At 43.3% G+C, this 27,647-nt stretch overlaps 1 protein-coding gene across 6 annotated transcripts in view; it reads left to right on the top strand.

Moving 5' to 3' along the window:
* LOC116945424 (SH3 and multiple ankyrin repeat domains protein 2-like) overlaps positions 1-27,647 on the top strand; it is a 661,289-nt gene that overhangs the window by 322,233 nt on the left and 311,409 nt on the right. For all 6 annotated transcript variants that reach the window (XM_032959740.2, XM_032959739.2, XM_032959738.2 and 3 more), the window contains exons 9-10: positions 15,246-15,323; positions 25,496-25,562. In XM_032959740.2, coding sequence (XP_032815631.2) covers positions 15,246-15,323; positions 25,496-25,562 — 145 coding nt within the window. The remainder of the gene's footprint in view (positions 1-15,245; positions 15,324-25,495; positions 25,563-27,647) is intronic.

The raw sequence follows: 27,647 nt of genomic DNA, 5'->3' as shown, positions 1-27,647 counted from the left end.
GCAAGTATGGAAATTGCTGCCTCCTACTGTGCAAACCAGAGGTGACCTGAAGCGATCTCTGGAAGTGATTCCGTGATATTTGTTTCCGTGGGCTATTCTCTCGCACGAAGCGTAGAGGAAACACGAAGGGGGTTGCACTGCTGTGCGGGAGATCAGAATGTTCATTTTCCCTTTGTGGCGTGACACCAATAGTACAATTGGGATACAATTTTTTGGGTACAAAGATGAACCAAGCACCACAGTTACATCACTCGAGTACTATAATGGAGCACCTAACCATAACTTAAAAAAAATTCTCATCACGAGATCATTTTACATACACAGTTCGCCGAGCAAAATAAAATTTGCGTTGGAGGGACACAACGGTTTTTAAAAACATGGTTACAAATCTTCCCTTCCCAGTGGCGATGTTTACACATCGCACCAGGTACTCCTTTGAGGCTGAGTTGACCTAGGTGAGGCCCAGGACCGGTTCAGATAATCGTCACTGGTCTTGGCCGTGAGCGGGGAATCGAACTTGGGTCGCCGGGTCCGTAGCACAGTGCGCTAACCGCTACACTATATGCACACACACACATACATGCACAGAACGACCACAATTACCTGTTTTTGCCTGGTCGTACTGTTGGAGAAAGCATTCAAGCCAACAGTAAAGAGCGGGTGATCGGGGCCAAGACAACCTTCGACGCATGGCTGCAATTATCTTCTCCGTGCGTTTTGCCGAGGCCATGTTGTGGTTAAAAAAATCAGGACCCTCTGGTGCAATTCACGTGGCCTTACTGGCAGCTTGTTTGTCCCCCCCCTCCCCCCAGTGGCTGTTTCGTGGCCAATTTTAGGACAGTCCCACGAGTCGCTGCTATTCCTTAGCGGTCATTGCCACCGCTGGGGGGAGTGACATCCCACCTCCTCTCGGGCGGCGGGTTGAGAGGTCACAACCAGGGCAATGCTGAGGTTGTGACACCTGACCGTACTGGGGAATTGTGTGTGTGTGTGTACCTCTGAGGCAGCGCAATTCAGCACGAGCCACGTGCGCCTAGCGCCACGTCCGTCCTACCACGTGGTGATGGTTTAAAAAAAAAAATGCCACGAAGTCCGACCAGCCTTACCCTTGCAGGAATGGGTACCCGAAACAGGCTTAACCTGACCCTGGGGTGTTTGTCTCATACAGCCCTTATGTATACCCACATGTACATGGGGTAGAGTGTTTAACGGGCTGTGTTGTGAACCCGGCGACCCGATTTATATTCCCAGCCATGGCGAACATTAGCAGCAACATATATGTGAATCGGTATTGGGGCTCCTTTATAAACCAGTACTGATTTGCACGGGAAGGCCATCATCTGTTGGTGGATTGATACATACATCCTCTTCAACAAATATCAATATCTCCCATATAGCCTTTAATACACTGTTGTGGCAAGGGCTGTTAGCCCTTATGAAGGTCCGCATGGTGTACAATAGGGTGGGTGGTCAGCAACGTGCCTGGCCACCTTGGTTTCCCAAGTGCTGATGTTTTAAATACACCGCATCAGGTACTAAATTAAGGCTGAGTTGACCTCGGGAAGATTAAAATATTTGCCACTGTTATATGCTATGAGCTGGAAGCAATCTCGGGTCACCGGGTGCTTAGCATATTGCGCTAACCACTGTGCCACCACTCCCCACCAGCAGGAGCATACAGCCAAAACAAAGATCCCATTCTAGCCTAAACAGACGGCTGGGGCAAGTGCTGTTAGCGAGGACATACAGTGAGGGAAAAAAGTATTTGATCCCCTGCTGATTTTGTATGTTTGCCCACTGAAAAATAAATGATCAGTCTATAATTTTAATGGTAGGTTTATTTGAACAGTGAGAGACAGAATAACAACAACAAAATCCAGAAAAACGCATGTCAAAAATGTTATAAATTGATTTGCATTTTAATGAGGGAAATAAGTATTTGACCCCTCTGCAAAACATGACTTAGTACTTGGTGGCAAAACCCTTGTTGGCAATCAGAGGTCAGACGCTTCTTGTAGTTGGCCACCAGGTTTGCACACATCTCAGGAGGGATTTTGTCCCACTCCTCTTTGCAGATCTTCTCCAAGTCATTAAGGTTTCGAGGCTGACGTTTGGTAACTCGAACCTTCAGCTCCCTCCAGAGATTTTCTATGGGATTAAGGTCTGGAGACTGGCTAGGCCACTCCAGGACCTTAATGTGCTTCTTCCTGAGCCACTCCTTTGTTGCCTTGGCCGTGTGTTTTGGGTCATTGTCATGCTGGAATACCCATCCACGACCCATTTTCAATGCCCTGGCTGAGGGAAGGAGGTTCTCACCCAAGATTTGGTACATGGCCCCGTCCATCGTCCATTTTGATGCGGTGAAGTTGTCCTGTCCCCTTAGCAGAAAAACACCCCCAAAGCATAATATTTCCACCTCCATGTTTGACGGTGGGGATGGTGTTCTTGGGGTCATAGGCAGCATTCCTCCTCCTCCAAACACGGCGAGTTGAGTTGATGCCAAAGAGCTCCATTTTGGTCTCATCTGACCGCAACACTTTCACCCAGTTGTCCTCTGAATCATTCAGATGTTCAATGATAAACTTCAGACGGGTATGTATATGTGCTTTCTTGAGCAGAGGGACCGTGCGGGCGCTGCAGGATTTCAGTCCTTCACAGCGTAGTGTGTTACCAATTGTTTTCTTGGTGACTATGGTCCCAGCTGCCTTGATATCATTGACAAGATCCTCCCGTGTAGTTCTGGGCTGATTCCTCACCGTTCTCATGATCATTGCAACTCCACGAGGTGAGATCTTGCATGGAGCCCCAGGCCGAGGGAGATTGACAGTTATTTTGTGTTTCTTCCATTTGCGAATAATCGCACCAACCTTCTCACCAAGCTGCGTTGCAATGGTCTTGTAGCCCATTCCAGCCTTGTGTAGGTCTACAATCTTGTCCCTGACATCTTTGGAGAGCTCTTTGGTTTTGGCCATGGTGGAGAGTTTGGAATCTGATTGATTGATTGCTTCTGTGGACAGGTGTCTTTTGTACCGGTAACAAGCTGAGATTAGGAGCACTCCCTTTAAGAGTGTGCTCCTAACCTCAGCTCGTTACCTGTATAAAAGACACCTGGGAGCCTGAAATCCTTCTGATTGAGAGGGGGTCAAATACTTATTTCCCTCATTAAAATGCAAATCAATTTATAACATTTTTGACATGCGTTTTTCTGGATTTTCTTGTTGTTATTCTGCCTTTTCACCGTTAAAATAAACCTACCATTAAAATTATAGACTGATCATTTCTTTGTCAGTGGGCAAACGTACAACATCATAGAGGGCCCTGATGAACAATTATGCACTGGCAATGGCATTCGCTCAAGAAGCAACGCGCCACCTCGACGTCGCCGTGTTCATTAACGGACGTGGCCCCAAGCCCACTCGACATCTCGTAATTGGGGTTGTTGCTGGTGGGAGCTCGGCGTGTTCGGTGCCTTTGTTGCCAGACTGCCGAAGAGGCACCGTCCGGCTCAAGGATAATGACTGAGAGGATGTGGCGCGTGCTGCTTTTAGTCGACCGCTTAGCCAACCGGTCACGGCAAAAGCGTGGGCCACCCCTGCTGCGTGCGCAGATTGTGCCCGTCTGCCCCGCGTTCCCAGGGGAATAATTACCACGGGCGCGCCTCGGATCGCTGTCAGCAGCGCAGCGGCCGGGGATTTAACAAGAGCCTGGCGACAATGCCCTCTGTCCCGCGATGCCAGTTATCCTGGGCGCTGCGCTGGAGAGATGTTAACTCCCTCACCTGGTATTCAGGTGGTGGAGGGTTCGATCTCTACCCTGATGCCTGTATTTTTTGGAGTTTTATGTTCTCCCCGTGGTCGCATGGATTTTCCCCGGGTCCTCCCGTGACCTAATCACGCGTTTAGATTATTTGCCCGCTATACATTTCCATATGATAAGCCACTTCATTGGGCTACCATGTGCGGCCAGGTCGCTTGCTGAAGAAGAGCTGTACAGCTCAGTGGGCCTTACCAGATGAATGTTCTGTTTGTTTAGTTTAATCCACCTCTGGCTGCAGCACATGGCAAGGACAGCATGCCGCTCTGGCACGGGATTCAAAATAGTGCTGGTAAAGGTCAACATTAAGGCATTAAGGCGCAACCCTGCAATTACTTATTTACGCTGCTCCTGGTAGCCGGGCGGCGGTGCCCATGCACATCGCCTGTAATCCACCACTGTGAAGGCGAAGGTTGGTGGATCACTGCACAGATTTTGTGCAACTCCCTTCCCGTGGGCATCGAGGAGGAGCCATATCCTGGAAGTATAGCAAGTGGACTAATCTCCATCTGCTTCCATCTGTACGGGAATAGAGTGTTGCCCCCTTACATGGGATTTTCTCCATGTGCTTGGGTTTCGTCCCACTTGTATAATAAACACTCATCGTGAATTGGCGTAAAAGTCTCAAAATAAAAACCTAATGGCCTTTATTTCTTTGTTGTGATAACTTGTTTTGTTGCCTGTGCTTTTTTGTTTTGGTGCCGTTACTTAATTTGTTTGTTAATGTTATTTTCTTGGTAGCAGTAGGGTTTTCATTTGCTTGGTAGTGGCTGCGTATGGGATTTGATTCTTATATATAATTAATGTTCAGCGTTTTGGGATGCTATTCGCAGGAATGAAGCTATGTTAAATAAAATTATTATTCTGAATGTGGCAGGAGCCTTCCAAACTGGAGTCCTATGGCTCAGTGTGGCTCTCCTGCATAAATAAGTAAAAATAAGAAGGACCTCTGCTAGTGAGAGCTATAGAAAGCCTTTCTAGAGGGTATTTGGCCTCCACTTCCAAACTGGCCAGATGACTTTGAAGAGGGTCGAAATACCCACACTTTACCCCACCACAAGTGGACTCCCTTTCGACTAAATGTGGTTTACACATTTAAAACGCTGGGTGAACAGAAACTTTCACCATTGTTTCAGCTGCCAAGCCGAGAGATTAAACTCATGCCCTCTCCATTACAAGTTCAGTGTGCTCACCATTACAACACCACAGCAGCAACCACTTGTTATTGCATTTCTACAAATGAATACAAGCAAACCAATCGTGTAAATAGAGTTTGTCTGTTTATGTACACCATAATAGGAGCTTATGAACAACACATTCCCATAAATGAAGGATCTTTTTTATTATTATTAAATGCCAATTTGTGTATCTTTCACTCTGAAGTAGAGAAAATTAATAGTACCATCGTGTAGGACGTCAACAGTGATTGAACCCTCTGGAAAGACTGGGCCACCCCATAGGAATGAGGATTTTCCACCACTAGCTCAGGGTAACAAAGAGATATGAGCAGGACCACCCCCTCCTCATTTGAGCGGGGAGACAACGTGACTTCACGATAGCCTGCAAACAAATCCTCATCCCACAATATACACATGTGCACCAAGCTATGCATCACAATTTATTCTCATGGATATTCAGTATTATGATGTCTTATTCCATTTGTGCCTCGCCGTGCGGGCCGTGTGGATGATGTTATCTTTAGCCAACGTGCGTCACCCGCAAATTGGAGTCTCGGCCCACGCAGCAATTACCGTAACATCGATTTCACTTTAGCGGAGAGGGCCTTTTCATCTGGGAAAGAAAATCTTAAGATTCAAATGGCTCAGATCAACAAAACAAAGAAGATGAAGGAGAAGAAGACTGGGGTGTATTGCTATTTTATTTTTATCGAGGGCAAAAAGGAGCAGAAACGCAGTTACACAAGTATGTACCAAAGCAACCCTACTAATTACGAGTTTTGAAAATGCTACCCGTTCTTTACATTTTGTCAAGCAGGAAACAATTGTACGAGAGATGCTGTGGTGCTTGGGTTCATGATATCTCTCACAGGGTTCACGCTCGGGAAATGGCCTGGATGTTGATGCCCTCTGCAAAGGCAACATCAAAGTGTTCAGTTTACTCAAAATGTGTTGTTGTGATGCAACGAATATCTTCACTGTATCCATTTTCTATTCGTATTTAATTTTCGGTGTTGCTGCCGGCGTTTAATAGGATATAGCATGGACGCAAATGTGTTGTCCCATTCTGATAATGGCCCCCGGCCAGGGGAATGGTTGAATTTCTACTCCTGGCTCAAGATCGAAAACAGAAGTGAGCACTCTTAAACATTTATATTATCACTAAGAAACTTTATATATTGTTATAGTTCATGCAAAATCATGTATAATTTATCTTACTGGCTCAAGACTGAAAACAGAAATGAGAACTCTTCAATATTTATATTAGCACGGAGACACTTTATATGTTGTCGTAGTTCATGCAAAATATAGAAGGTAATGTTTTTTTTCTTCTTAGAGGAACAAGACAACTAACCCATTTTCAGATGTAAATTCAAAATTATATGCTTGCCGCAATGTATTTCTCTTCTGTACGCTGTATTACTGATCTAGAATATATCGAAATAGTACATACATTGATCCATCTTCAAATGATTTGTGATAATTATAAGAAATGAGCCAACATAAATAATTTAATGTTTATAATTGCAAAGGACAATTCTTTGTGCCAAGACTTATACCTTTGCACCACCCATTAATGAGTTAGCATATCTTCTGTTGAAGCAATCTTAAAATATCAAATTCACCTTCAACATTATCCTCAGCCATTATCCATCCCGTGATGTGTAACGCTGAACAGAAGTTACACCTTTTGATTTAAAGCTTTCGTGACTGCAGTAATTCATATTCTTAGCTCTTTCGGTAAAGTCACGTTGAAGGGAAACAATAAAATAATAAAATATGTATAAAATAATAAAAATTCTCACGACGTTTCGACCATAACGCAAACGGTCATCAAACGTCGTGAGAATTTTTATTGTTTTATATATATTTTATTATTTTATTGTTTTCCTTCAACGTGACTTTACCGAAAGAGCTAAGAATAGGAAGTTACACCCCTAGGGTTTATAAAAGCAATCTTCTTCTTTCGTATGGCCTATGAAGAGGGACTAATAGAGATTAAATTCTAAGTGATTTAGCCATTCAATTGCTCTGTCTGAGAGTTGGTAAAATTGTAGATATGCCGCCTTCAAATCTATATACAGGGCAGGGTGAAGTTGTGTGTCCCATGGTGTACAGCTCATAGCCATAGTCGCACGCAGCAGGGAGTCTTTGATTTTCCACTTATGGTTTAGCTGCCCACATATTCCGTGGTTTGTGTGGATCCAGTTAAGTACTGCTCATCATTTCCGTGCAAGATGGAAGCTGGGCTGTGTCGTGGTGGTGAGTTCATTGATGATCCAGGTGTGTGTGGAGGAAGATGGAAGCCTGGCTGTGTGGTGGTGGTGGTGGTGGGGTCACTAATAATCACTTTGCTTGAAGCCCACAACTTGGGCCATTCCGTTTCAACGCTGAAATTTGCGTCAAGGAAAGTTTGTGTGCGGTTTCAAAACAGCCTTCTGGATTTCGGCCATGGATGTGCAATGCCTATTCGGCTCATCGTTGAATTTTAGTCGACTTTTTATCAGTGCAGTTCACACCAGAACAAATAGAAACTACATTGTGATGTTTTTTTCTGTCAACATTCTAAGTCACTTAATGTGAAACAGTGTGCCAGAGGTTTTCCGTGTATATATTAACAAATGTTATGTTTGTTGTTGCTACAGAGAGCAGTATTTTAGGGAATTCTCAGCTGAAAGAAACCCACAAAAAAGCGGAGTTTGGTCACGTCGCTATTGATGCTCATCATGGTCTAATCTCCTTTTCCCTTTTCGTGTGCTGAAATCATCCAAGTACTATACTCTTTGATTTTATTCGGTAAAGTCACGTAGGTAAAAAATAAAACAACAAAAAAATCACGACGTTTCGGCTACAACACAAGTGGCCTGGACAGTCCGGTCCCTTCACCTGATGAAGGCCACTTGTGTTGTGGCCGAAACGTCGTGATTTTTTTGTTGTTTTATTTTTTACCTACGTGACTTGACCGAATAAAACCAAAGAGTATGGATCCTTGCAGTCACGAAAGCTTCAAATCTAGACACCCAAGTACTGTTTACAGTTTACAAATCTGCGAGTGCTGGAGCGTGCTTCTAAATGCAACGCAGGGGTTGGTGGATCACGCTGAACTGAAACTCACTCACCCCACTGCACATGAGAAATCAAGGAGTTAGCAGTAGAGGAAGAGGGTTTGTGAAACTTCGCCATGGACTTTTAACATGGGAAGAAGAACATCCAAATGCAGGCCCTAAAATCAGTGAGGCATGTCTGGGCGCTTTGCAATATGTACCATTATTTATAGTCGCTGAGAAACACATCTCATTTGAGAATCCCGTTCGGTTCCCTCAATTGAAATAAAAATCGTGAATCATCCATATGAGAGGAATCTGTCATAACAAATGGTTGCGTTGTAATGGAATTTTAGCCAGGACAACCATGACTAACACAGATTTGTGTGCTGTGTTTGTTCTCTAAGCATGCCACTGGATCAGTCAAGTCTATTAAGCAATAAACAAGATGTTACATACATAGTCACCATTGACAGTCAACATTTTAGTCAAGATTTAATTGAAGAATCAATCAATCAAGGATTAATTCTAGAGGTACAATTCCAGAATCTCAAAAGGCAATTTTCACTTGGTTTTGTTAATTTACTTTTTACATTGTTTGGCATTCTGCTCCATTTGCCAAACGTTAGCATGAGGTGTTTCTCAGCGACTATAAATTATCAAATTTTCATATGCAGTAACTGGGGTACGTTATACACCTATCGTTATACGCGGATCGTTTTACGCATATCGTAATATGCACGTCGTAATATGCACATCGTAATGCGTACATTATTATACGCACACCCTAATGCGCACATGGTAATGCGTACATCGTGATACGCACATGGTAATGCACATATCACTCTTTACATGCGCGGCTTTTTGCAGTGAACTATGAGCGTAACAATTGATTTTTAACCAATGAATTGATCTATCTTCACATGCCTAATGTCTACAGAGGGGACAGGATCATAGTTGAACAGCTTATCACAATCACCTTCCCGGAATTGCTACTTTTATCAGTATATTTCTTTTGGCTCAAGTTGGAAAATACCGGTGTATGGCAGCGAGAGCAGTTCACGCGAATCCTGTCGCAATAGGTTACACGTTGGGCGCAACGTTCGCTGACTGTGGGTGACGAATGAATGGAAAACACCTCTTGCTGGGTGCTTGTGATTTATTATTGCCCAAGCGAGAAGCAGCCTGCTTCTCCAAATACTGGCCTTGCCCAACCACACGTAGCTCTGGAGGTTCTTAAGACGACATATCACACGTGATGGCGTAACGGTGAGTCGTTGCACTGCGGTAGTCCAGACCCAATTCCTTTTGCATGCGGGAATCATTAGTGCATGGCAATGCTGATAGATGCGATGTTCGTGATGCAGATCACGGCCTTAAGCATCGTTATGGGGACGTGAATAACCGGGCCACGTTATTTCTACCGCTTCCACCTTTATTCACCATATTTGCCCAAAGCACATTCATCAGAACGAGCGGCGCAGTTTCATGAAAATTATCACACGTAACAAATTACATGAACGAATGTGGATGGACCATTGCACATTTTTAATTAAATTCTGAATTATAAACTAATGCCTAAGCGGTACAAGGTACTGAAGAAAGGTTATTTGAAACGATAATGAAGACAAATGGACATTCATGACGAAAAGTAGAAATTGATTTTTTTGCGTGTGATTATTATGCATTCTAGCCATGCATCTGATGCTAACGCGTCAGTGCCAAGGGATGTCTTTTAATATGCGCTCAATTCACGAAATGACGGGGGGGAGGGGGGGGGAAACATCGTTGCTTGCTGACACCGCTTCTCAGTTATCGATCCTCTGTAGCCCATGAGCACGTCTTCTATATGCGACTGCGATATGAGGCAGGGCAAATGTGGCCAGAACGACGCTACCCGAGCTTTCGCCTGCTTAGTACAAACACACCGAGACCTCTGAAGACCGGGCAGCATGCTCATCGGGTAGCGCGTGTTTCTCTGCAGCGCCCGCGAGGAAGCATCTGCATTGACCCGCAGAGATGGAGAAAAAATCGCAAAAGCGTTGGTTGCGGCAAGCTGGCTCAGCGGCATGGATTCGTGATGCGCTTCGTGGAGCATTTATGGTTTAAAAACAAATGTACACGGTAGATGTAAAGGCAATATAGAACGAGAGAGCGGGGTTTGTATATTGCTTAGCAATAACATATAGCGTGATAGACCCACCAGTGGCACTAGTATGTAGTCTGCAGAAGGCAATGCAGCAAATAGGTTTGCTGATTTGTCTTTCTGGGAATTTTTTGTTGTTTTGTTACCGATATTCTTCACGGTGATTATGATTGTTTCGCGTTTTGCATTGTACAATTCACCTTCGAACTAGGACCCCTGTCCTCAAGGGAGAGTTGTTGCCGGTATTTTCAGCAAGTTCCCTAGCATTGGTTGCAAGCAAACCTGACACTGCTGATGAAACACTCTACGTCGAAACCTGTCCAAGGGGTGCTTGTGTTGAACCAATGCTGCTCAACTTGAGCATTCCCAAAAGGCCTTTTGGTTGATCAGAAGTATAAAATATGCTTTTCTATATGTATTTGAAGGGACAGGTGCGTGAATGAGATATGTTGTTTTTATTATTTATCCGATGAGACATTTGTTATTTTCCTCGTGCGTGCATTTGTATCTGGACACTCGTGGTTCATCTGAGATGCTGAATAGAATTTTAAACAGCATTCCGGGCAGGATTCTGGATAAAAGTGATGTTTTACTGGGTCAACAAAAATAAATTATTACTCTATTGTTATGATACAACTGGGATGCTGCCATGGTGTGATGGTCAACACACTGAAACTTATAAACCCAGAGGTCACCTGCTCTGTAATCTCTCATCACTTATATCCACCCAGCAGTATGAAAATAGTGACACCACTATTAGTCGAACGGACGGCAGGTCGGCTGTAGTGAGGTAAAGTGTGGGCATTCTCACTTCTTCCAAGTCATCTGGACAGTGTAGAGGAGTAGGCCAAATATCCTCTTCCAGGGGGGGGTTCTCTCTAGTGCTCCGTCTAGTGGAGGTCCCTTGTGCATTTGCATGGTGGCATCTTTACCTTTTTGCCTGATACATAAGCAAGTGTTGCTCCAGTCAGAGCTGATTAAAAAATAAAATGCATATCCCGTAGACAATGTAGGCTCGTGTGCATAATCAAATAAGCTGAAAGTATTTCCCTCGACAGCTTTCGCGACCAATAGTATCCATGATAGAGGTTTTTTGGGTTAGACATGCCAATTCTTTACTAGTTCAGCACTCTCCAACACACCGATGTGCTGAACTAGTAACGAATTGGCACGTTTCGTTTACGTGACAAACCTTACTAACTGGCTGTGTCGAGTGGTGGTGGGGTTAACGACACATTTCTATTTACGCGATCCAACCCAAAAGCCTCTGTGATGGACTTGCCTTGACAGTCGTGGGAATTGCGTGATTATTGTGGGATATTTTACACGAATACAGCACGGTGCAAGTGACACGCCATGCCCCTGTCAATACGCTACAGTCACCGTGATCCATGGGGAACGTTCGCTTGTAAATAACGCCTTCCCGATTGGCTGAGATCGTGCCGTACATCTCCCTGCTGCTCTTCCTCAAACACTTACGACCTAAATCCCCCCCCCCGTTTCCTGTAACCAGGTTTGAAGCTGCGCAGTGGCTCTCCATCTTCCAGTGGCACCGTAGCTCATTTGCTTAGGTGCGATTTTCTCGCGCATTGTGTGCTTACAGTACATTACTATTGATTCAAACGATTTTTTTTTTGGAAGGTTTATATAAGTGTGCCGGCACATGTGTCACGAAAACTCGCTGAGCTAATCCCCACGATTGTCTGTCTCTTCGTCATCTCAGGATAACTTGTAATGCCGACGTTGGATGCACCTGGCTTTGTTTTAAAACGCTTTGCTACGTCATACACGTGTATATTTTTTTGTTTAATAAAGGTCACTTCGCCCTTCAAATGAGCTGTACTACTTTGTTTCTTTCGTTTGAAATAGCTTTCTCAAGCACCAATGCAAGTGGAAGTAATTCACGACTACAAAAAAAAATTGTTCCGGAAATCCAATAGGATTACCTGTTTTTATATGCAGAGACGCACAAGGAGGACTGTTTATATTTGTCATGGCCCATGATGCACCACAACAACTAATAATTAGCATACATACAATATTTTTTAAATTGCAAATGTCCCCATGGTTTAGATGGAGTGATGTAGCTGATAATAACTGGCAAACCAGCAGCAAATATTTGACAAGCCTACTTCGGTTAATTACACCCAAAACGTTGAAAACTTCTCTAGTGTCCTTGCTTAAACAAATGCAGCTGGATAACATCGGTCTGGAGAGCTAATAGGCTAATGGACAAAACATACAATATATTGGTATGGGAAGACACAAAATGAGAGTTCTGTTTTGAAATGACAATATACCTGAATTTAGCCTGCAATTTTAACAGGTTTTCTGGTGATTGCGATAACTTTATGGCCTCTGCTGAGTCACTCATGACTGGTTTGTCACCTGGTGTTTGACATGGTGCACACATTTTGCCGGGTATATGAAAAGTGCGCTCCTAGGGTGGACAAAGAGACTTGTTAAAATCACGCCATACTGTAAGTATAGCCCCGTGATTTCATCTTTAGGGGCTGTGGTGCACTGCTCACTATGAAAGTTATTTTCTTAATGTTGTTTGTCTTATGACACCAATAGGACAATTAGAACACAAGTGGAAGAAAACATTAACACACTTTATTTGGTTCAGCAACAATTGTCGACTCATTCATCTGGTCGAGCACCAATTGGGTCGAGGCTCAAAAGAAAGCCGTCCCTTGGTGTGGACCAATCAGTTTCAAGGACAATGCATATATTATCATAGTATGTTTTTTGTTTGCATTTTAACTGCAGGTATTGCGGTTAATGCAGACATGAATCCTTGTAAAAAGGTTTCAGTATTGTTGCCATCATGCAGACATGATGCCTTGAATATAGGTGTCAGTTTTTTGTGCCAGTCAAAAGAGTAAAACTTATTACTATATCTTGTTACTGGCAAAGGAGGTCTCATAATGTAAATGCTCACCCCGAGCCCTCAATACTCTGATAGTGTGCTGTTTTTGAGTTGTATGCCTTTTGGCGTCTTCTGGTCCAACACCAATGGAGACTAGGCTCTAAAGAAAGCCGTCTCGGGTGTGGACCAATCAAATTCAAGGACAATGCATATTATTATCAGAGTTGTCTTTTTGTTTGCATTTTGACTGCTTGTGTTGTGGTTATTGCAAACATGATGCCTTGAATAAAGGTGTCAGTTTTTTGTGCCAGTCAAAAGGGTAAAACCTATTACTATATCTTGTTACTGGAAAAGGAGGTCTCATAATGTAAATGCTCACCCCGAGCCCTCAATACTCTGATAGTGTGCTGTTTTTGAGTTGTACGCCTTTTGGCGTCTTCTGGTCCAACACCAATGGAGACTAGGCTCTAAAGAAAGCCGTCTCGGGTGTGGACCAATCAAATTCAAGGACAATGCATATTATTATCAGAGTTGTCTTTTTGTTTGCATTTTGACTGCTTGTGTTGTGGTTATTGCAGACATGATGCCTTGAATAAAGATGTCGGTTTTTTTGTGCCAGTCAAACGGGTAAAACCTATTACTATAAAAACCCTATTATTATTATTATTAATAAATCAAACAAAGTAAAATAAACTCAAACACGGGCTCAATTAATGTTTTATGGATAATTTTGGCCCTGCCATGGAAATGTGGAATTTTCAGCGGGGGCTTAGAGTCACTAACAGTGGTTACCAATGCCTCGGGGGTAATTTAAGTTTAGATAAATTTCGACTTTGGCTTGTTGTGTATGTACAAAACATGAATTGCATTTTTTTAATTCATAGTTATTCATGGTTATAAACGTACTGCAAACAATTGTTGAGGATCTCTGTGAAGGACTAATTGCTCATGAAGGCCAGTTTAGTCAAGGCATAGGTGTCTATTGAAGGTAGACACAATTCAAAAATCTAATGGCTGTCACAGACAAATTTAAAGCTTTTAATTATTGAGAAAAAAGGCTTTAAAACCACAGTCCGGATCACTCCAGTGATGTAACTACTATAACGGTATATTAAAATACCAAAAGTTACTCTGCAGTGATGCTAATAGATTATTCATGACTTAATTTTTAGTTTCACTCACAAAGCTTAGCGCTCAGTGTCCGAAGTTCCAAATCACACATTGGTTACTTATCTCAAGGATAAGAAGAACACTTTGTGTTTCTAGGTTGCACATTGTATTTAAGTGCTGAATGAGTGCAAATCCATATCCCTATCTCCTTCTTGTACTCCACAGCCCAATGTGGCTGCTTGAAAGTCACCGTGTCCACAGTCGACTGCTTTCATTTGATTGCGTGTGACCTCACGTCGTCAAAGGTATTAAAAAAAGGCCCAGCCCTGCAAATTGCTTGCTCACGCCACTGCTGGCAGAAGGGCTTCCAACATAGGGCCCCACTAGAGGGTGAAATGGGCCGATGCTCCGACGATGGATAGACGACTTGGAAGCGAACGAGAGCACACACATTTTACCCCACCGCATAAACAACATATCGATCGGAGGCCTGTGGTTGCACCCATTTGTACCGCTGGGTGGACAGAGGCCCCAGGAGATGTGGCGATTTGTAAGAAACTTGGGCCATTGCTTCTGCGTGTGTATCTTTGTACATATGCTGAACTTATCTCGCACCGTACGTAGTCAACCGTGCTAATCGGAGGTGCTGGGGAAGGACAACAAAACCAAACACAAAAAGCAGTTCTAAAGAAATTCGTTTTCAATTTAGATTTAAAAGTGCATAGCTCCAGTGGCTTCCTAATATCGGAAGGAAGAGCGCTCCAGACGGCCACAGAAGCGCATCTGAAAGCGCTCGTTGCAGTGACCAGTCTTTGTTCGATGGTTAGCCAAGCGCCGCTGCTGCGAGGATGAGTGGAGTTCGCGCGTCGGCTCATGCCCCTTGACGAGATCAGTTTCAACTTGCCAGCTGCCGGGGAGACGAAAATCGAACCGACGACCTCGCGGGCAGTTTTCAGGTTCCACCGTGCGAATTGTCACCTTGACCGCGCGCACAGAGCCCGAGCGGTTGCTCTGCCCTCCAAGGTGTTTGTTGGGCTGATTGTTGGGGTGGTGGGACTGACGCTGTTGGTGTGCTCCTGCAGGAGAGCTGCGCTCGAGTGCTCCTGTTCCGCGGGGCGAAGAAGGACGTGCGCAACTACAACAGTCAGACGCCCTTCCAGGTGAGCCCATGGGGAAAACGACACGAGGCTAAGCAGTGCCGGATTAAGGTAGTGCGGGGCCTGTAGCATATGTTATGAAGGGGCCATTTAAAAAAAAAAAAACGTACATATTACAACACATACATTTTTAACTTGCATAGTAAAGTTTTTTTTTTATTTGCTATACAGTCAGATAATACGACAAATCGCTAACCTTAAACACCCAGTCGTTCAGAAAAGTTTAAGGCAGTACAGTACTATAGTAATAGAGCAAGTGCAGAATCACTGAACCGGAATTGATTGCTTGAAAGATATTTAGCGCGAGGCCCTTGAAAGTGTGGGGCCCGTAGCATGTGTAGCTCCTTTTGCTACGAGGATAATCCGGCACTGAGGCTAAGGTGTTTAGAATGGGACCGGCGTATTCTCTCAGTTTACATTGGGGAAGCCAGGGGGGGTGTGGTGGGAGGGGGTTACAAGCCCTCACTGAAGTTCGTCTGATGCACGGGTCGATGACGGTGATTGGTTCCTTCACTTCAAAGTCCGTGCGCAGTGGACGTTATCGTCGCAGTGACATCATTGCAGTAGCCACGACGTTGCGAACATTTTAGTTAATGATGCTCTAACTTTGCCTCCTTTTGGGTCGGATTTAGCAGAGGAGAGGAAAATGCCACCCATCTTGTAATCGATTTTGGGAGAATTCTACTTGCGGTGACATTTGTGTAGGATCGTCATCATTTATTGTGTAGGATCGTCATCATTTATGAGACGCAAATTGACTTTGTTCAGCCAAGTAGTATTCTATGTGTAATGATTGACTTGGAGACGTAACTCTTGGAGGCAATTCTTTAATTTAACACCGAGCACACTTTGTACACTATATACAATACACACCCTACACTGTTACACAACGCTCTGTCTCTCGCCTAAACACAACTCTACTCTGGTTGCTAGTCTACAACACAACGCTAGCCGTCTGACACTGACGGCGCTGAACTAAGACAGCCAACCACTGCCAGCAGCGCAATTATCAAGTGGAAGGCGACAGCAGCGATGACGACGAGGGGATCCCACTCCAACGACGGCCCCGATCCCCTGCCCGGGGTCCCCTTTTATCCTGTTAGCGTGGCCTCGCTCCGCCCCGGCCACGCCCCCCTTCTGGAACCTACGAGCGGGCTCTCGACGCGTCCCCTCCGTAACCTTTAACCTAGATCCCTCTCAAGTCTGTCACGTGGCCTGCTGTCAGTCAGGGCTGCTACACTCTGCAGATCCCCATCCCTGCCAGCAGCCAGCGCTATGCCACGTAGTGACCAATTCTATGTCACTACATATGCATAGAAACCTGTGCAGTAGTACTTCCTTTTAACATAAATATCGCAAAACCCTTCACAGCCATTCCATTTGCAGAGAATGCCTTTTTTGATCAGAAACTTAAAATATCTGGCAGTCATTATTATTTCGTAACTATAGTGTGTGCCGGTGTCTCATGTTTTTTTTTTTTATAAATGCATTCAGTCCCTCGCTGTTGCAAATAAAAAAAACTATTTGGAAGCTGTTTCCCTTCCCGAGATACACAATGATTTATTTGCGCACAACAGAGAGAGGAGAGAGCCCTTTGGCTGTTTCTTTACACTCAACTCTCGCATTATCGGGTCTTATTTTTTTCCATTCCCCCCCCCCCGCACGCCCCCATCTTCTTCTTCACGACCTCTGCTGCAAGCCTCTGGGGGGGGTGAAAAGTCGCAGTGATATCTGGCGTGGCAAAATAAATAAATAAATACTGCCGGGTCATTAATCTTCGTCCGGCAAACAGGAGCCAGATGATTTGTCACGACCTGGAACACTGAGGCTTCTCGCTCGTTTCACTCGACCCATCCCTGTCATTGGGTGCAGCTCAACATTTAGGAGGTATGGCCATTTCTTAAAATAGTGCCCGCTATAAATTTAGACACTCCACCTGACAGCACTTATGTATAGCCTTTGGTGCCTTAACCTTTTCACCCAAGGCGTAAATTTGTTTTTTTTTTGTTGCTATGTCTCTGCCACCTGTGCACGTAGCCTCATAAATAATTCAAGTAAAACACGCCGTAAATACGCCCGGACGATTAAAATGACTGAACAAGAGAATGAAACTGAAAGGACTAGTCAGCGTGTCAGTTTCAGAACGCTAATGATCCCACCGCAGAATGGTCCATGTCTAGAGTGCAACCACATGATGACACAATAGATGCTATATCTTTTTGGACGAGTCCACAGTGGAATCTTGAATACAATTAGCACAGTCTTGTAATTGAACCAGAACTAGCTAGCATAACGATTATCATATTTGGATAACGTGGTCTCGTTTATGGGTATGGGTGAGAAATTCTTCCAGCGACCACGAAGCATATTTAATATTCTATAGATTTCTAGAGAGCCTTGTTCAAAGGTGCTTTGCAAGAATTATTAAATTGTACTTAAGATGATCGTGGTTGAAATAAAGAGTGGGGTTATTATTAAAAGTGGTGGTGTAGTTCTGGTGACAGGAGAATAGGTGGGAGAGGTTCATGGAGAGTTGGGGGTGGAGTATGGGCAGTGATAAGGGTCGTGATAGGGGTTGGGGTAGTGTATGGGGCAGTGATAAGGGTAGTGATAGGGGTTGGGGTAGTGTATGGGGTAGTGTATGGGGTAGTGATAGGGGTTGGGGTAGTGATAAGGTAGGGGAAGTGATAGGGGTAGTGATAGGGGTAGTGATATGAGTAGGGATTGGGGTAGGGATTGGGGTAGTGATAGAGGTAGTGATAGGGGTATGGATTGGGGAAGTAATCGGAGTAGGGGTAGTGATAGGGGTAGTGATAGGGGTCGGAGTAGTGATAGGGGTTGTGATAGGGGTTCGGAGTAGTGATAGGGGTTGTGATAGGGGTTTGGAGTAGTGATGGGGGTTGTGATAGGGGTTGGAGTAGTGATAGGGGTTGTGATAGGGGTTGGAGTAGTGATAGGGATAGTGATAGGGGTTGGGGTAAACAACGCGCGTGACTTTACCGAAAAAAACCCAAAGAGTATGCAGTTTACGAAAGCTTCAAATCTAGAATTGGCGCGTTATTTACTTGACAAACCTTAATGGGTGTGTCGGGGTAGTGGAGAGCTACGACACAACATTTATACTTACGCGATCTAACCCAAAAACCTTTATTATGAGTACTTTGAATTGTTTTCTAATTGCAGTACAATACGTGAGAGGTGTCGTACACCAAAACGGTAATAAATTAAAATGGTGACACTTTCTAATAAATACACATATTTAGCGATAACCATCGGCTTAAGAATTAATCATACAAACTTTTTTCTTTGAAGGCAGCTTTCTTAAAATCAAGGCTTCTATGCATAAATGTATGATCTCCATTAAAGCGTCACTGATGCCATGTATAGTGGCATCAATAAGTATTACCTTTTCTTCAAACTCCTGTATTTGAATCTGTAAAAAATGAAGGCACATAGCAAGTCAAAAAATTGTACGAATTTTTTTTAACTCAAACTGTGCACATCAGAATAAAAGTGTTACCATACATGCAAGTGATATGAACATGCGTCGTTTAGATCAACAGAACACGAAGATTACAGAATGTGTGACGCAGTTTAACACGTAGTAGGCTTTCGTAACCAATGTTATAGATAATAGTGTTTTTTGTGGTTTTAAACCCGCCACCACCCAACACAGCCAATTAGTAATGTTTGTTACGTAAACAAAACATGCCAATTCGTTACTAATAGTAGTACAGCACACCAGTGTGATGGAGAGTAAACCCACAACATTTACAATTCGAGTACGACGTTTCGCCGGTAATTACATCTAGCATCATCACTATGATGACGTAATTACAGCTAGCATCATCACAATGATGACGTAATTAGAACTAGCATCATCATTATTATGATGTAATTACTGGTGAAACGTCGTACTCGAATGGTTAATGTTGTGGGTTTACTCTCCAATACATCGGTGTGCTGTGCTAGTCACGAATTGACTCGTTTTGTTTACGTGACAAACCCTACTAATTGGACTGTGTGAAGTGGTGGGGGGTTTCACGACACATTTATGTTTTAGCGATCTAACCCAAACACCTCTATTATGGATGTATAACACATATAAAAATCGATTCTCACATTAAATCGGGACCCCCCGAATGAGGACAATTCATGAAATTCTGGGGAGGGTGAATCATTGCATTCCAATAAAAAGAACACATCATCATGAAAACGAAATGTTGAGGGTTTCCATCAGGAGCTCTTGCAGACAGGAGTGCTGGATTTACAATCTTAAGGTTGGGAATGCAAATCCTGGTTTTGAATCCTCTCATTCAATCATCTTTCTATGAAGCCAACGGTGGTCATCATCGTGTTTTGAGAGAATGGCTGCTGCCATATGAAATGTATAATTTCCACACCTGGTTCAGGCCTACCAATGGAGATGAGTAAATATGCCATTATACATTCGGGCAAAGGGTGGCACTCTTGATGTGACGTGACTTTGAACATTTCTTTGTGGGAAATTGGTCTTGATGTTTGGTTAGATTTTTCAGAGGTTTCTGATGATAATTTCTCATATACCTCTGTAAATTTTTTACCAATAATAAAAATGTATTTTCCAGAAAGCAACATTTTACAAGAGTAGTTTCATTTTAATGGCTAATGATGACTGATTACTCAGATTTTTTCCTTACTCTTTGATTTAAAAAAACATGGAAATTCACGTGGAAAATTGATGCTTTTGATCAAGGGAAGCGCCAAGGCAGACATAATTAATGAACGTCTTGAAGGCTGACAGATCTAAAATTACAATCTTTCAATGCATTGACATCCCAAACTATTTAATGAAATTGCTGGAAAATTATCACTTTCTTCATGATAAAAATAGCAAGGATACCTAACGGGTCTCTGGGGATGTTGGCTCTTACGCTCGAAAAAACTCTGAAAGCATGCACCGTGCCACAAAGTGTTTAAATAATACATGAAATATCGAAATATTATTATCGTTATTTACCCACAAAAGCCTCAACTGACTCTTGAAGACTATTTTACATGAAGGCCCTGCTGGGGATTTTCGGGCTGATTACTGGAAATGTTTTGTTTTTGTTGAATGTATTACAAACCTGAGACTGAAGATAACCCTTGCATAAGAGTAGAAAATTAAGGAATTTTGCCCAGAAATAGTCATAATCCTAACTCCTTTTGTACGTACGTATCTTTATAAACGTGCATTTATAGTGTTTGGTTGCTATAAATGTCTACGTGATAAGCCACTTTTTGAGCTATAATTTGTGGCCAGGTAGCTTCTGAAAAATAGCAATGTAGCTCAGTGAGCCTTACCTAGTAAAATGTAAAAAACTTGTTTAGTTTTATCTTACAGGTTTTATTAATTATTTGCTAACAGAACATGCTGCCACAGTGTGTGTGGCAAACCAGGGATAATCTTCATTTTGTAATATATCTTTAGATTAACATATATGCATACAGTATATACAGTGAGGGAAAAAAAGTATTTGATCCCCTGCTGATTTTGTACGTTTGCCCACTGACAAAGAAATTATCAGTCTATAATTGTAATGGTAGGTTTATTTGAACAGTGAGAGACAGAATAACAACAACAAAATCCAGAAAAACGCATGTCAAAAATGTTATAAATGTATTTGCATTTTAATGAGGGAAATAAGTATTTGACCCCCTTTCAATCAGAAAGATTTCTGGCTCCCAGAGCTGAGATTAGGAGCACACTCTTAAAGGGAGTGCTCCTAATCTCAGCTCGTTATCTGTATAAAAGACACCTGGGAGCCCTTTAAGAGTGTGCTCCTAATAACATCTTTGACATGCGTTTTTCTGGATTTTTTTCTTGTTATTCTGTCTCTCACTGTTCAAATACGCCTACCATTAAAATTATAGACTGATCATTTATTTGTCAGTGGGCAAACATACAAAATCAGCAGGGGATCAAATACTTTTTTCCTTCACTGTATGTTCTCGCTAACAGCACTTGCCCCAGCAGTCTGTTTAGGCTAGAATGGGATCTTTGTTTTGGCTGTATGTTGCAAAAGTAGAATATTCACCTGAGAGTATAACCACCGCAGTTAGGAGTGACATTGATTATCACTACCCCAAACCCTATTACTACCCCAACCCCAACTCCTCATTAACCTCTCCCACATATTCTACTGTCACCAAAACTACACCAAGACTTTTAATGAGAAGAGCCACTTTTTGGGGGGAATTTGGTTAAAAAAGAAATCTCAATCTTTCAAGAGCCGCAATGTGAATACGTCACGAAGCAATCGCTGAAGAGCCAGACACAGCTCTGGAGGCAGAGGTAGCCGACTCCTGGATTAAGGCATCTATGGTCCATGAGGAATGGCGAGAGAGTGTAGAGAGGCCTTCATAAAAGCAGTGATTAGACAATGGCTGATTGTTATATATTGGAGAATGAGAGTGTCACACTGCATTTCATTGAAAGATGAACTTGTCTGATTTCTGGCCATTCCTAACATCATTTTGGTTATTTAAGTGGTGTCAACTCAGCGCAACCACTGGGGAGACGAAGGCGGCCATGAAAAATGTTATCTACCCCACCCCATCGTGTTTTGCAGCATTCAGTCCTAGTAGGTTCTTGCTACTAGGACTTAATGCCATCGTCTATAAGGCTACGCGGAGGATATTCGGCGTGGGTACGCAAACATGTTTGGTCATTTTTTTTACGATCTATCTTCATTAATATATGCATTTAAAAATATACTGTCAACCGCAGCCTGCAAAATCACCGCCACAATGCACAGACAGCCAGATGTGAACATTTCTAATCTGAAGGGCCTGCTATCATGTATTGTTTACAAGCCACATTGCTTCACGAATCGATTGTTCTGGCTGCTTTATAGTTGTGTGTGCGCGTGTGTATGTTGGGGAGGTGTGAAAGTAAATTCATTAATATTATTGCTGTGTTTGGACCTCTCCTGAACATTTCCCTCCCGCGCTGCATTTCCTTTTCGTCACCTCGGCTTTTTGAAATACATTTCCCTCGCTCTGCAGGAATGGGTTATTCCCAGTTGTAGGCGGACACATTTAGAATCCCCACGTACTGCAGGAGACACAAAACAAGAGCGATGTTTGAGAGTTTGGTTCTTGACACAGATATGCATCACCTACCGCTCATCCAATTGCCCATTGTCTCTCAAAATCCAGTTTTTTTTACTCTTTTGTTGATTCGTAATTGAGGTTTTGGGTTTAGGTCATGCAAAACAAATGTGTTGTAAAACCCTCCTCCGCCCAACAGCCAATTAATCTAGAAACATGCTTTTAGGTTCATATTCTTGGTTCTTTCGGTAAAGTCACGTTGAAGGGAAACAATAAAATATATATTAAACAATTAAGTTCTCACGACGTTTCGACTGTAACACAAACAGTCATCATCAGGTGTGGTTTTCATCACGTGTGGTTTTCATCAGGTGTGATTTTCACACCTGATGATGACTGTTTGTGTTACAGTCGAAACGTCGTGAGAATTGTATTGTTTTTTATATATATTTTATTATTTTATTGTTTCCCTTCAACGTGCCTTTACCGAAAGAACCAAGAATATGAATCACTGCAGTCACGAAAGCTTTAAATCAAAATTTTATGCTTTTAGATTATTTAGATTATTTGGCTGCGATACATTTCCACGTGATGAGCCGCTTCGTTGAGCTACCATTTGTGGCCAGGTCGCTTCTGAAAAAGAAGCTCATAGCTCAGTGGGTCTTACCTGGTAAAATACAAATAGTTTCGTTTTATTTGTATGTTTTTTTTGTGATGTTCTTACCTCTCCTATACTTTTCACTCCCATCGTGTTTTTATTTTATTTTATTGTTTGCTGTTGTAACGTTCTGACCCACCCCTACAGGACATCTATGAAAAAATAGCTTTATAACTCATCGAATTCCTCCAGTAATAAATAAAAATTCTGATTCGTATGATAAAAGTGTCATATGAATTAATAAACGTGGCCTAATCTATTCCAGCTTCAGCAGCACAGACCGGTGTTGTTGGTGAAGAACAATCTGACAACATTAACATGGGCGTGGAGTTTACATCTAGCATCATCAGCTTAACAGCTCAGATCTTGAGTGTTCTGTGTTGGGTGGATGAGGGTTTACGATACATCTTTTTTTTACAAGACCTCAGCCAACAACCTAATTATGATCATTAGACCTCCTTTGCCAGTACTAAAATATAATAATATGGTTTATCATCAGAATATGTTTTTTCCCCTTTTTTCTGGCAACAAAACTGAAACCTTTTTACGAGGATTCATGTCTGCATTAACCACAATACCTGCAGTCAAAATGCAAACAAAAAACATACTAATAAAGAATTAAAGCTTTCGTGACTGCATAAATTACTCATTGTTTTTTTCGGTAAAGTGCTTCTCTGTCCGTCTTTCCTCTTCTTACCTCTTGGTGTCCCTGTATATGTATTCTGCTATCTTGTACCTCGTATTTGTTCACTCTGTCTATACTGGTATGTTCAACCCAGAGGATGAACACGAAATTTAGCACTCTTCTGAAATTCGTGGTCTGCCAGGCAAGTGACTGTGTCGTTGGCCGACTGGTTTTGCATCACGTAAATTTTTCTTAAGTTTGTTGAATTCTCGTCTCTCATCTTCATGTTGTATTTACCTCCGTGCAGTTTAACGCTCTCTACGTGTTGCGTTGATGTCACCCTATGTGCTATTTGTTTTTTTACACCAGATGAAGATCGCTTGTGTTGCGGTCGAAACGTCATGATTGATTTATTTTAATATAATTTTATGGTATTTCTACATACGTGACTTTACCGAAAAAACCAATGAGTAAAAAACACACTGATAATATATGCATTTTCCACACCAGAGACGGCTTTCTTTTGAGCCTCGTCTCAATTGGTGCTAGACCAGAGGACGCCAAAAGGCGTACAGCTCAAAGACAATGCACTATCAAAGGGTGATCATCTACATCATTAGACCTCCTTTGCCAGTACCAAAATATAATCATAGGGTTTTTTCCCTTTAATATATTTTCTTATATTATCAGAGAGTGTTTGTTGTTTGCATTTTGACCGCAAGTATTGTGGTTAATGCACACATGATTCCTTGTAAAAAGGTTTCAGTTTTGTTGCCAGAAAACAGGGGAAAACCCCTATTATTAACCTAATTATGACTCATAATATTGGTCGTGAAAGTCTCCGGAGGAAAATGTTACTCTTTTGCTGTTCTCATTTTCAGTCATTGCTATTTTCATCACCCGTGCGGGCGAAATTTGCATTTTCACAGCTGCTTGGCAACAGTCCACAGTGACGTTGCATTGAATGTGGAACGCAATTATACATTTTGTTCAGGGGGTAAGCTTAGCTCCTGACTGTTAGATTATCCATCCGCAAAAGGGTTGCATTTGTGTATTTTGTCTCACCTGTCACAATCGCCCTTCTGTTTAAAAAAAAAACATTTAAAGAATGGTTCGTGTTAAAAAAAACCTAACAATTGTCCCTCACCTAGAATACCACATGCGGGAAGTCAAGGGTGATCATCCTCCGGGAGACACTGGCCTCCCCGGTCATAGACTGGCACGGGTAGTCCACTGCCTTATGCCTATATGAGCAGGGAGACAATTAGGCTCTGGTTTAATTTTAAACTTGGTTTGAATTTCAAAATGTCTGACAATTTGAATGTTTAAAAAAAATGAGGCCAGTCTCAGCTCAGTGTCGTCAACGCAGCCACACAGCCCACCATGAGTGCCCCTCTTTCGCAAGCTCTCACTTGTTTCTTCACCGTCTGCAGAGGCGATCACACTCGGCCCCTTTTTAAACCCAACCCCCGTTGCGCTCCACGGTGAGCGACGACAAAAGCCTCGCGCGAGACGATTAATGGGCGTTTGAAGAACGCACGAATTGGTCGCTCTCAATCGTGCAATTTTCATGTTTACGTCCGTCGCTGGTGAGTTTTTCGACGGCTGTGCGACGAACGTCGTCGGCACGGGCGCGTGACTCTTTATCTCCGAGTCGCGATGGTGACAGGCCCACCCTTGAGGCCCATTTCCTGAGAGCCAGACGACACTCACTGCCACGGCCCCGATAGCGCAAACCGGCTCTCTGCCACGGCGCTAAGTGATAGATGTTGGACCACGCGCGGCCGAGCGCTGACGTCTTCCCATTGTCATCGCCAGGTGGCAATCGTGGCCGGGAACTTCGAGCTCGCCGAGCTCATCAAAAACCACAAGGAGACGGACACGGGTGAGCGTTGCACTCGAACCGCGGGGGGGGCGGGTGGGGGGGCTTGGCGGTGTGCAGAAAGTGTGGAGCGTGAGAGTAAACCTGTAAACCGTTGGGTGGGCAAATGTTGCATGGCGATTGGCTATATACGGTGCGAAAGAAGTTCAACATGCATTGTGATGTGCGATCGACAAGGTTGGTGGTACATGTCCAATCCAGCACTGTGGAGGCAAGTGAGGGTTGGTTGACCGCACAGATGCTGCGAAACTCGCTTCCTGTGGGCGTCGAGGTGGTGGCTTGGCTCGCCAGGAGAAGTCCAGCAAAGTACACGCGGATATTGTATGTTCCTTCTGAATGGGATAGAGTGTTGCTCCCTCACACGTGTGGGTTTTCTCCGATTTCTCCGGTTTGCTCCCACATGTATACGCTCATTGATTGGCTCATACCACCTTAAATAGAGGACCGCAGAGCTTGGGCAATCGTGTGTCAGCCTCTTGCCGCTCGCCTGTGGTTCCTTGTGCTCTTTGAGTCATTCTCCGTGTCTTCAGGAGCGAGCGAATGCCGTATGGCACTTTACAATTTGACATGATTATGGTGTGCTTGATTTCGTTGCGCAATTGTTCGGGAAGCATTTCGTTTTATGGGAGCCATTTCAGATGCGAAGGTAATGAGCCAGCACTGCTGAGACCCTGGGTTCAAATCTAGGGCAAGTAGCCTGAGATTAAAGCAGGGTGTCATGGAAATCCACGTGATTGTCTCTCGTCAAGGAGCACAAACCATCATGCGAACTCGCAGCGGCTTTTGGCTATCCATCGAACAGGTGCACTTCTGCGACCGTCTGGAACGCTCTTTCAATATTCGGAAACCGTTGGAGCTATGCACTTTTAAATCCAGATTGAAAACTCATTTTTCTACAACTGTCTTTTGTGATTATTTTGTTGTCCCTCCGCAGCATCTCCGATTAGCACAATTGGCTACGTACGGTGCGAGAGAAGTTCAACATACATACAGCTTCATCATCGATGACTGCGCAACACCACCCACCCCCCCATTCCCGCCAACTTCAATCCTCGTTGTTTTTTTTGCCTAACCCCTGTGCGAGGCATATCATTTTGCAGATGTGTCGAATGATTGACAAACGATACACTAGTCTCTGCACACCATGAGCGATGGGTGGCGTTTATTGTTATGGGAAAATGGGCCGATTGAAGATGCACGGGAAGCTGTAATGTGTCACCTCTCTGTCGATTTTCCCTACAGCCAACGTAAGGAGTTGTTAAAAAATAAATGTAATAGGTAAGCATAGCTGAGTTGGAAAACACTTTAATTTTTTGCTTACAGGAGGGCCCTATATTATATTTGTATATGATGACTGCCTCTCCGAGGTCAAATAAACCCAACATATATGGGGGGGGGATTGCATTAAACGTCCATTCAGATGGGTGGTCGTGTTCCCACTCACTCGACTGCCATCCTGGCACCTTCAGAGCACAGCGGATCTTGGAGTCGCAAAGCATCTACCAACGCTGCCGCCTCCACAGCCCTGAATTACTGGTGCACACCACCACCACTATCACGACTAAATGACGTTTCTTCTCTTTGTGTCATGGTTCCCATCACGCACATGGGTTACATTTCGTAATCCAAAAAAAAAACATATACCATACAATTTGAGTAATGCATTCAGTCCGGCTGATGTTTTCCTATCGTCCAATTTCATTGGGGGAATTTTGCTTTCATTTAGGTTTGATAGGAATGGACCAATCACATGATCTGGTTTTGCTTATTGGAATTTGGTGCATTTTGGAGGAAAATGACTTCTGGATAATACGGCTGATTGTGAGAGACTGAGAAATATGCTCCCAATGGGATAGAATCATCAATTCTAAATGTGGGATTTCAGCGTAGCTGAATTGACGCTCAGATTGAAGGTAATCCCATATTCAGGATCATATAATGGAGCGAAGGCAAACTGGTAAACATGCACAAAATACAGCATATTTGTCAATAACACTGCGCCCTTAAAAAGTTAAAGTAATAGACGACATCCTGGACAATGACCCTTCTTCATAGCGAGACCAGAGAAGCAGAGTTGGTACGAGTTGG

This window comes from Petromyzon marinus, chromosome 24, assembly GCF_048934315.1.
Source record: "Petromyzon marinus isolate PM22_M1 ecotype Great Lakes invasive population chromosome 24, UKy_Petmar_22M1.pri1.0, whole genome shotgun sequence".
Lineage (NCBI taxonomy): Eukaryota > Metazoa > Chordata > Hyperoartia > Petromyzontiformes > Petromyzontidae > Petromyzon > Petromyzon marinus.
This window is presented reverse-complemented; position numbering and strand designations above follow the sequence as displayed.